General features: G+C 31.9%; 1 protein-coding gene and 2 non-coding genes across 5 annotated transcripts; 1 reads left to right on the plus strand and 2 right to left on the minus strand.

The window, feature by feature from the left end:
* Positions 1-269: 269 nt before the first annotated feature.
* On the minus strand, positions 270-6,205 carry LOC125835040 (probable protein phosphatase 2C 1). Of its 3 annotated transcripts, none has more exons than XR_007443387.1 (11): positions 5,957-6,121; positions 5,748-5,799; positions 3,458-3,537; positions 1,936-2,017; positions 1,702-1,772; positions 1,519-1,595; positions 1,345-1,442; positions 784-907; positions 613-690; positions 469-517; positions 270-375 (listed from the first exon to the last, which is right to left on the minus strand). XR_007443387.1 is itself a non-coding variant. In XM_049514176.1 (11 exons), exons 1-11 carry the CDS (start codon positions 6,106-6,108, stop codon positions 323-325), a joined length of 921 nt encoding a protein of 306 aa, XP_049370133.1. In that variant the 5' UTR covers positions 6,109-6,205; the 3' UTR covers positions 270-322. The 3 variants fall into 3 exon arrangements, 2 of the variants coding, with proteins under 2 accessions (XP_049370133.1, XP_049370134.1); XM_049514176.1 differs by having other exon boundaries at positions 613-695; positions 5,957-6,205; XM_049514177.1 differs by lacking the exon at positions 5,957-6,121 and having other exon boundaries at positions 613-695; positions 1,519-1,599; positions 5,748-5,801.
* A 1,688-nt stretch (positions 6,206-7,893) lies between these two features.
* On the plus strand, positions 7,894-7,964 carry TRNAG-GCC (transfer RNA glycine (anticodon GCC)). The gene has a single exon. It is a non-coding gene; the product is annotated as a tRNA-Gly (tRNA).
* A 2,542-nt stretch (positions 7,965-10,506) lies between these two features.
* On the minus strand, positions 10,507-10,578 carry TRNAK-UUU (transfer RNA lysine (anticodon UUU)). Its single transcript has one exon. It is a non-coding gene; the product is annotated as a tRNA-Lys (tRNA).
* Positions 10,579-11,166: the final 588 nt, after the last annotated feature.

Genomic DNA, 11,166 nt, shown 5'->3' on the forward strand with positions numbered 1-11,166 from the left:
CTTTGGAGACTGCAGGTGTTAAACAAGTTAGCAAGCTTTTTTATGGTTGTATTTTTTATCAATGAAGAATTTAAATGGTCCCAAATGTCATACAGATAATAGTGCCATATATTGTCTTACAACAGACAACTTACAATACAAAAACAATGATCGAGTATAGTTTGAAGTTGTTCTCGTCTTACCTCATCCTTCAACTCGTAGTTTAAAACACCATTCGATTGCCCAATGATTCACCCTGCCAATGTCTTGGCACCAAAGATATATGACAATTCACGACCTTTTTTTGTTGTCGAAAATATCAGTGGTGTTCAGGCCAGCTTGCTCACGTAGTTTTCACCTTTCCAACAATGACTGTAATATCATCGAGCTTTCCTCCTGTTCAAGGTTACATAGGAAAGAAACCTTGTCGGGCATGTCATCAAGAATATGGCAAGAAAAGGCTCGAAAAATGATTCCTTCTAGTCATACCTGTAAACTTCATTCCAAATACTTTCTTCCACCAAGGAACATCAAATCCCTGTTAGTGCTAAAAAATAAGTATCATCTTATACCGTGACAGACAATGCATTTGAGGACAATTTATATATATATTGAATCAGATTGAAAAATTACCCTTGCTCTAGCCTCCAGTGAAAAGGGGGAGTCGAATTTGGTATCCACAGAATGATTGCGCGCCAAATCAGCTAATGCCTTAGCTAACATTGATACCAAGCAAGTAAGAATACCATAGAAATGAGTCAACTGTTTCCAAGCAGAAATAAGATTTAAGTAGAAAACAAGTACCAGCATTAGAGACATCATCATTTGTGGTCACAACTGAAACAATCTCTTGATCGAAAATATTATCAAAGAGGCCATCTGAGCCCATTACAATTGTATCTCCTACTTGCAAGTTCACCGTGCTAACCTGTGAAAAGAACATACACAGAGATGAGACAAAGAGCGCGTTTACTCTAACAGTCAAATACAATATCACAAAATTTATGTGGTGAGGCGACAGAAACGTCTCCCTAGGACATGTAGGCTTATTGGATGATAAGTAACAAGATCTCTAACGATACCAAAGTGCACATTAGAGAAAATTGATTTTCTCCATCAGGTGATCAGGAAAAGAGTAAATTTTAATTACTTGGCATCCAAATTAGTCTGGATTCTGCAAGTACTAGAAAGCAAGGAGGTCTCTGAAAGCTTTTTGTGTAAAATTTTGACAGCTGAGAAAAGATTATAAAGTTTATCCTCTTTACCTAACCAGATACCAATAATGACAAGGAAGCAAATAGAACCAAGTTCATTTTACTTGAAAGGAAAAGTGTAATATGATTCACCGTATATAACTTTCCATACTATGGCATCAAGGTATGTTTGAGTAACAGACTCTGAGCTCAACTGGTATGGGCAGTCAAAATAGTGTTCGAGTGGAAATGTGGAGAAAATCATCTGACCTGCACCCAAATAGGCAATAATGACATCAGATAAAATTGAACCTTAAAGTCGCAAAAGAAAAATATGAGTTTGTACCTTTACGAATAACCCGTAGTCCACAATCCCCAACACTGCCTATCTTCAAAATTCCGTTCTTGAATACAGAAACAATTCTATCTTCCACATAGAAAGCCACATTCAATGATAATAATCAAGTTCCTCAATCTGGATGAATATCAATGCTCGAGAACAATAGCACTGAAGATAAAAGGAACCTACACCGTAGCTGAACCGATAGATGATGTAGCAGCATGGGATCCCTTTATGAGAATCCGAGGATCATCATTGACCTGGCAAATTTAGTAAACCAGAATGTCTCAATGAAGAATCCATAACAATTGATTAAATCTAGGTGATTACTTAAACGGAAACACAGGTCACTGTTGTTTAATGTGACGTGACGCCTGAAACTAATTTTAAAATCAGGATGGTTTGTCTTCACAATGTTGGTACCTCCACATTCCCCACCAAAGAAGAAACGTTAGCCACCAATTCTCTGGAGAACAGTGCAGGATCCACATTCTTTTCAGCCCAACTGCAAAGAACATTTGAGGGAATAACATATATGTTAGATATTTATGCAACTCTGAGCCACAAACATTTAGGTTCAAAAAATTGTCATTTGGAGATAATGCCAGTGGACTTTGTGGCTATTTTAGTTCTGCACTGTAACTGATCTAAGAGCTTCAATTTGTTGATTGCTGAGTGTAAGCAGAATAACAGTCGGAATCATCATAGTTCCTTATTAGCTGATAAGGTTAGTCCTGAGAGTTAGTTAATATCCTTTCATTGCATAATCCTCTCTAGGGAACCTCGTCTATGAACTAGTTTTGTGTATATGTATGTAATTCTAAATTAAAAGACGAAATTTCAATCCTCACAAATATACCACTCAGAAGTTGAAATAAAGAATTTTCATGCAGCAGGATTCTGATGGCTTATAGTCGTATACCAGGTAGAGAGGTTCAACTTAAAAAAAATTCATGCATCAGGTTGCTCTGGCGTTGTTACTCCAGTTGAGTAGTAGTTTCAGTCTCGATATGAAAATAAACAGGATTTCTGATGATATCATTTAGAAGATTCAACTTAAGTAATACTGTATTGTAATGTTCATCCTTATATATGGCGCTATTAGAAGGTGCACCTTATATTACTGAAAAAGTGAAACTGAGAGATAATTTTTCTTACTCCGGTAACTTCCAAAAAAAAAGATAACACTTGAAACTTGCAAAGAGTCCAGACATAATTTTTCTTAATGTGATTGAGCTCTTAGTATGGACCTTTCCCAAAATTTTCCCCTCCAGAAAGTACAGAAGAAAAGAGCTCAAAATAAGGTCCTGCAATCGATTCTGCCTTAAAGCAGATATAAGCTTGTTTCTAATTAGTCTAGCTTTGAGGCATAGTTGATTGATTACTATGGGACAGTAAATCAAATATCGTGCTCAATTTTCTTGCCTTGCCTGAGATGAGAGTTTCTACTTGGCGAAAACGACTTGGAAGTTGTACTCATATGTTGATTTATTGTGGTGCAAGCATGTGATTATAAACATCTCCAAATGGGATCTCAGTGAGTTCTAAACCACAAAAATCACAGGTAGAGAGGAGTTGAGAACACCAGAACAATACACGTAGGCTGTAGCCGTCTCATGTCCGACTTTACTTGTGAGGTTGAAGGCCAGACTAGTACTGTCTACAAAGTTCATACTTTCTTTGTCCCCAACACAAATACGTGATCATAGAAAGAAAGTCATGGCATATAATTTTTTGTATAATACTGAAAATTGATTCCTTAAAGTTCTACACATTAAGAAATTACATGAAGTTAATATGAACCACAAGTCTTCATAGTTAAAGATAGTTTAACATATAACTTATGTTCACTAAAATTACGCCAAAGAGTTACTGATAAACAAAATGACATGCTTTTGCAAACTGAGGAAACATCTTTAAAAGAAACCATAATAAAGCATCTCACCCGGAAACACCATCAGCAACAACAATCACTTCCCCATCATCACTGCTCACAAAGAATGCATCTTCTCCACCTTTCTCAACCTTCAAAACATAAATGTTATGGAAATGTTATATGTTATGGCACGTAGACCAGGGCCAGACCGTGGATGTAGGCTTGAGTGTATGAGTTCGATGAGTAGCCAGTGTTATCAAAGGCGAAAAATGCAAAAAAGCTCTAAGGTCTGTGGGGGCTTTAAGCGCAAAGCGCAAATAAAGCGTGGGCTTTAATGAAAAAAGGCGCAAAGGGAGAAAAGAATACAAATATATATGTTTAGTCCAAGACTAATAATTATAAACATGAATGACAAATATATGACCAAAGAAATTGAATTTTTTTTATGATAAAGTGAAATATCAATTATTTAGTTTCACTTCTTCATAAGAGGCCCATTGGCAAGGAAATGTTTGCCTTAGAACCTTGATGACGACACTAAAGCACACAAAGACGGGGTTGAATGCGACTCTACCAATACCAATCTCCTCTGGAGCAAGGAAAAGCGAGACGAAGCGTTTAACACATTTTGAGCCTCACTTCAGGGCTTAAGCGCGCCTTTGATAACACTGTGAGTAGTTTTGGCCAAACCTTATATATGCATCTAAAAACCCCTAAATATGTACAAATATTATATTCAAAACTCAGTTAATAGCACAATTGCCAAAATCTTTTAAGGTTCCTAATGGTATGTTCCAAAAGTCTTTTTTTAAAGAGAACCCCATGCTCAATCAAATATACAACAACATATCCAGTGTAATCCCACAAGTAAATCCTGAGGATGGTAGAGCAGGGGTGGAGCCACGTAGGGCTGATCAACCCCTCAGACGGAAAATTACATAGTAGATGTTTAACCCCATTTTACTTCTTCGTGTGTTTACTTCTTTATATTTTTAAACCCCCTTAGTGAAAATTTGACTGGAATAGAGTGTACGCAAACCTTACTTACCTCTACCTCGGGAAGGTAGAGAGGTTTTTTCCGGAAAACCCTCAGCTTAAGTAACACATATCAAAGCAAAATATGAAAAGAAAATATTAAAAGTAGAGAGGACATAGTAAATAGTTGGAAAAAAACAGTGCATGGCATTAAGAGAACAAGGAATAGTAACAACAACAAAAGAGTGCGATAATCGAAGTACAGAAAACATAAATCATAGGACAAGAAAACTACCAGGGCTCATATGAAATAAACAAGAAGGAAGTAGTGTTACTCATATTGGTCCAAACTGAGAGAAATTTACATAATTAGAAGAGCCATTATAAAATAGGGAAAAGGCACAAATATGCCATCGAACTTTCAGAAAAGGCTCATTTATGTCATCCGTTAAAAGTTTGGCTCATCTATGCCATTACCGTTTAAGAAAAGGCTCATTCATGCCATTATCTTTTAACGTGGTTTTGCAAAACCATTTTTTACACGTGGCCAATTATAATTCGGCCACGTCATTATTTTTTTTATAATAAAAAATCAAAATTCTGAACAAACATTTTTTGCAAAACCATTTTTTACACGTGGCCAATTATAATTCGGCCATGTCATTATTTTTTTATAATAAAAAATCAAAATTTTGAAAAAAATAATGACGTGGCCGAATTATAATTGGCCACGTGTAAAAAATGGTTTTGCAAAACCACCGTTAAAAAATAATGGCATGAATGAGTCTTTTCTTAAACAGTAATGACATAGATGAACCAAACTTTTAACGGATGACATAAATGAGTCTTTTCTGAAAATTCGATGGCATATTTGAGCCTTTTCCCTATAAAATATTAACAATACTCCCTCTGTTACTTTTAGTTGTCCATTATACGAAAAATAAATATTTCCTTTATTTATCCAATATGAAAAATCAAAAGATAATTTATCACTTACTATAATCATTTCTCAAAACATTGAATTTTACTACCTCCGTCTACTTTTAATTGTCATAGTTTCCTTTTTAGAGTCAAACGATAATAACTTTGACTAACATTTTAGGATGTATTTTTTCAACATATTGATATGCAAAAAATTACTAGAATTTATAGTATTTTTCGTATAGTTTTTGAATATCTAAATTTTTTGTTTCAAAATATCAAATTAATGTATTCTAATTTAACTTTGAAATATAGTTAAATTGCCTTTCAAAAAGCACAATATGACAATTAAAAGTGGACATAAAGAATATTATATTCGAAGGGCAACATAGCAAAGAGTTGTCGTCAAGTCAATAGTGGACAAGTAAAAATAGACAGAGATGGAGTATGATTTACTACTTGCCTTGTTGGGATGAGGAATTAGGTACATTCCAACACTTAATGACATCTCTTGCCTGCAAATAAACAAATGTAGATACACAATAACCATTAATTCTTCAGGACAATGGATACAACATACTAAGATAAAAAATAATAATACTAATTTTTCAAATAAATGATACGATTACTTGTTAACTAAGCAAAAAAATTGAAACTATTTTTCTGCTTTACCTAGTCGGGGGAGGAGCAGAATCCGATGAAGCGCAACGAAGAAAACTCTGATTCTTTCTAATAACAGAAATTGAGCTAAATTTTTGGGGATTAATTGAATAGAGAAACTGTTGAGGAAGAGAAACCGAAGGCATGAAAATGGAAATCGCCATTTTTTCCGTCTCCTCTAACCCCTTTCTACACTATCGGCTAACAGTGTAAAAATGGGATTTCTTCGGAGGACGTGGGTACGTCATTTGGCCACGTTTGGTTGCTTTGGATTTTGCATTTACAACAACCCCGTTTATTTCCGCAACTAGAGTCTGAAAAGGATATCGTGATATAAATTTTAATAGAAACTAAGAAAATACCTCACAAAAATAAAATAGTTCAAACATATAGTATCATTTACATTCATAACTTACTAAATAATTAATTATATTATATTATATACCTCCAAACTAATGTTGTTTAACTAATACCAAATCAGTATAATATATTATATTGATATTATTAAGGTTGATATTTTCACTCAATTGATACTAAGGGCTCGTTTGGCCATGCGATATGAAATCATGCTATGGGAGGAGAGGTGATAGAGGTTGATTACTTGTTGTATTCGTTGTATCAAGTTGTATCATGAATACAATTGATTTGTATAAAAAATCATTGTATTTAGCTACATATTAGAAGGAGAGAGGCGAGCGAGACGAAGAGAGGATCAATACATGTTATATTCATTGTATCACGAATACAATTAATATAGAATACAAATACAGTTGAAACAAAATACAAGTATAATTGTTTGAATATAATTGATACAATTGATTTGTATCATATACCGAATATAATTAAATTAACGAACATAAATTGTATTGACGAATATAATTAACAAAATAGAAAATGTCATAATATAATTGATACAAAATATGTATACGATTGATCATAATACAAAATACAGTTAATATGGAATATAATTACATTTGGTATATAATACAAAATAAAATTGTCATATTTATGTTGAAAAGGAGAGAAATTTTCTTTAAAACGTTACATATAGATACAATTTTTAATTTTTAAAACTATAATGGTTTTTTAAAACGTTACATTTGCTTTGTTGTGTAATTTTTTTTTAACTCAATAGACTTTTTGTTTAATTTGTCCTTAGAGTTTTCTATTCCACTTTTTTGAGGTCATATTACTTTGAATTTATATTCAAAATTTCACTCAAACATAACGAGAGAACTATTTAAGGTAATTACAGATCAATCATCTGACTTTAAATCTCCGATTAAGGATAAATAGATATTTATTTTTTGCATTCTTAATTTATGTAAAAGTGTTTGACTAAACATGAATTTTAAAATGAAAGAAAACTTTTGGAATATATGGTTGACGCATATTTTGGATACTTACTATCCCATCAACTGGTACTAAAAATTCACTCACTTGATAGAATTCAAATTATCATCAAAGATTGTGGTAGAAAGAGTTAACTTTTTTTTTTAATAAAAAGTTAGAATTCGAGACCTAAAAATAGAATAGTGAACACTTTTTTACTTTAATGAAATTTATACAACTAGAATACAAATTAGTTGGTAAGAATAACCGACATTGAATTAGAAATCAAAATAAGCAAAAAAAAATAAAATCTGATTGATTCAGTAAATGACCCTTTTATTTATTTATCTTATGATTTATGAATAAACTACAATCTAAAGATTCATTTTGATTAAAACAAAAATATTATGAGAGAAATGAGATCACAATTTAAACTTTTATAGATATTAGACAATAGTCTAATATTTCGTCCAAAATTGTATTTTTCACAACTTCTAAATTATGTTGAATTTTTTTAAATTTTATTTTTTCATTTAATTATGTTTATGAGAACTTTTTTCTTTATATTCTCGTTTCATAAAACAAAAATGCTCTGGCATACAAATTCCAACAACCAAGCACCAGTGGTCTAGTGGTAGAATAGTACCCTGCCACGGTACAGACCCGGGTTCGATTCCCGGCTGGTGCATTTTTTTTCTTCTTTTTAATCCAAAGCTGTCTATTAAAAGTTTTGATCAACTAACAAGTAAATAAAGCTAGGGTTATGTCGGAATCATACTTTACATTCGTGATTTCATGTACATATAATATAACTACAGTTAGGGGTGTTCACGGTTTGGATAAAAACCGATCCAAACCGAAAAATCGAACCAAATCGATAAAATAAAACCGATTTTATTTGGGTTTGGTTTGATTTGGTTTTAGATTTTTGAAAACCGATAGTATTTGGTTTGGTTATGGTTTTATTCGAAAAAACCGAAGAAATAACCGAACCGAACCGATAAATTATATACATATATTTTATTAATAGACATACTTAATATATTGTTTTTATAAACAACTTTAAAGATCTTACATATATTTTCATTAAAATTTCTTTATAATTTACTTATTGAAAGCAAAAATGCCTAAGATGAAAATATTTATCTTATTGATTTCATGCATATGAGTGTCAATGACAATTCTTTGTGGGACTGAAAATATTATTGTCTCTTCCTTCTAGGCCAATATAGTGAATTTTAAAGTTTTATTGATAGTAAATTTAGTGATCGAAAGTTCAGTAATTTAAGTCATTCTAACTATTTTTCGTTTTGAATGGATTGTTGTCACTTTTTTCACATTTTGAATGAATTGTTTCTTTTATTTTTGTGTATGGTTAATAACCGAATAACCAAACCAACCCGAAACCGATAACCACCAAATCGATAAATGTATATTATATTTGGTTTGGTTTTGATAATTTTAAAACCGATTAAATTGGTTTGGTTTTGATTTTGACCAATAGCCGATCCAAACCGACCCATGAACACCCCTAACTACAGTTATGCCGCAATCCTAAATAATTTGGCGCGATTATATGAATACATCATGTTACTTCAATTAATTTCATCATAAGGAGTAGTATAAATAGCATAGCAAACACCAAGTAAAAGCTATAGGAATTGGTGTTGGGATCGACGCTTCACATCACCGAGGCGTCCAAAGTGCTTAGAACTCAAGGAAGCTTAAGTCAACTCAAATTTCATGTTTTAGTTTAGCTTCTATATTTTTGGAAACAATTGTCTTCTTAACTATATGTGCTTTTCTATACCACTTTGTTATGTGTTAATTGAGCGGAGGATCTTTCACAAACATGAGATTTCATTAGACATGATGTTTGTTGTTGTTAATTTTGGACCAATTGGAAGTCAAAAACATAAACAAAATCAAGTTAATTTTGGAACTTTTTGTTTGTCCAGATTTAAGGACATTCTTCAAATGACTATCAGTTATCAGCAGATTAAATTTAAAAAATCAAAACTTTTAGTATGGATAGACGTGTACGTAGTCTCTAGCTTTATGAGTATATACATAATACAATCTTTGACATTACTAACTTGCAAAAATTGTAATATGGTCTTTGATGGAGCTCTTTCAATTTTATACTGTTATTATACATTAGAACTTTCTAGTTCTAGGATTAAATAAGTCGCAAATTCGCAATCCTTCGTTTCAATTTGTTTCTTTTACCTTTTTAGATTTTTTTTTCTTTTGGAAATTCTAGGATAAACTGCAACCGCTATAATCTATGTTCTTTAGGTGAGCACTTTGTGTGCACTGGGTAAACCCACACACTAGACAAGCTCTATGTGACAAACTCGACTCATAATGCATTGAGGGGGATCGATTTCAGATCATCTATATTGATGACCACCCTCCGAACCAACTGAGCCATCCCGAAGGACTACTTATAAGTTTGTTTTAAAAAGATTTTTTTAAAACTAAATTAAAGGATATTTAGTACATTTTACATATATTTACTACGAGTGCGAGATTCAAAATTATCATTTATTTTCTTAAATTTAATGTCAAAATCAACAAAATAAATCAAAATGGAAATAGTATTGGTAATTATCACTTGAGCTGGGAATATATTACATCTATAATGTAACTTGATGTGATTTTGGTTTTTTCATGACGGCTTGAGAATTCATAATTTTAAATTAAATTTCTTATATAGTTTTCGCATTTCAAATTTAACTTATTTGCGTCGCAGAATAATAAGGTTACTTTGTTCATCACCCGTTATTTATCAGTATAAGGGTGTGTTCGGTACTTATTTAAAAAGAAAACAAGTTATTTAAAAAAAAGTGAAAGTAAAGAAAATAAATTCCGTAAGTAGCATTAATCCACATCGATTGTGTATCCCCCCTCTCCAACTCACCTCATTTTCAAATTTCACCCCCTACTCCCATCTCCCATAGTCCCCCATCCCAACCTTCACCTTTCGTAGTGTTTCTCTAGATTATATACAAATGCTTTTAGAATAATATTTGTTGTTTATGTACCAAACACAAAAAAAAAAGTAAAAGACACTTATTTTCACGAAAAATATTTTTATTTGTACCAAACACACCACCCTAGGTTGACTAAGAAATATCTAAATAATTATAAAGTTTCCAAAAAAAAATAATCTAAAAATTGTGAATTGTTCTAGTTTTGGACCAATAAAAATTAAAAAAAATACCAATCGCCGTCTGTGGGGATCGAACCCACGACCACGTGGTTAAAAGCCACGCGCTCTACCACTGAGCTAAGACGGCTGATACGTTTTACTGTTGTATATATCTATATATATATAATACTCCCTCCGTTCCATTTTATATGAGGTACTTTGACTCGGCACGAAGTTTAGGAAAGGAAGGAAGACTTTTAAAATTTGTGGTCTAAAATGGATGATAGAAATTTGTGTGGCTGTAAATCATTTTATTAAGGGTAAAATGGATATTTTATAGTTAAATTGTTAATTAATATAGAAATGTGTCATTCATTTTGGAACTGACTAAAAAGGAAAGTAAATCATATAAATTGGGACAGAGAGAGTAATAAATGTATAAGCATTTTTATGTAATGTGCAGTGTAAGAAAATGAATATGCACTTATTTTTTGCTTTGATAAAAAATATAGTATTTGATTTATTATGTATTTTTCCTTGTTTATATGACGGTTTGAATTTCAAGCAACGAATAAGAAGACTTTTTATTGTGTTTTATTTATATGCATTTCAAATATTTTTAAATTGTTAATTCTTATAATTTATAGTACTTTTTGTGTAGTTTTTAAATATGTTAATTATTTTTCAAAAATCAAACCGATCATGTTCGAATGCATGATCAAAATAAAGAAATTTG

Source organism: Solanum verrucosum, unplaced genomic scaffold (assembly GCF_900185275.1).
Source record: "Solanum verrucosum unplaced genomic scaffold, falcon-dt-bn FXZP01000220.1, whole genome shotgun sequence".
Classification (NCBI taxonomy): domain Eukaryota; kingdom Viridiplantae; phylum Streptophyta; class Magnoliopsida; order Solanales; family Solanaceae; genus Solanum; species Solanum verrucosum.

Excerpts from the sequence above, each read along its gene's own strand:
- LOC125835040 (XM_049514176.1), bottom strand. The coding sequence starts at position 6,108 with ATGGCGATTTCCATTTTCATGCCTTCGGTTTCTCTTCCTCAACAGTTT. Across the intron at positions 2,018-3,457 it reads GTTGCTGATGGTGTTTCCGG|TTGGGCTGAAAAGAATGTGG; the intron begins GTGAGATGCTTT and ends TGTTCTTTGCAG. Across the intron at positions 696-783 it reads TGATGATGTCTCTAATGCTG|CTAAGGCATTAGCTGATTTG; the intron begins GTACTTGTTTTC and ends TATCAATGTTAG.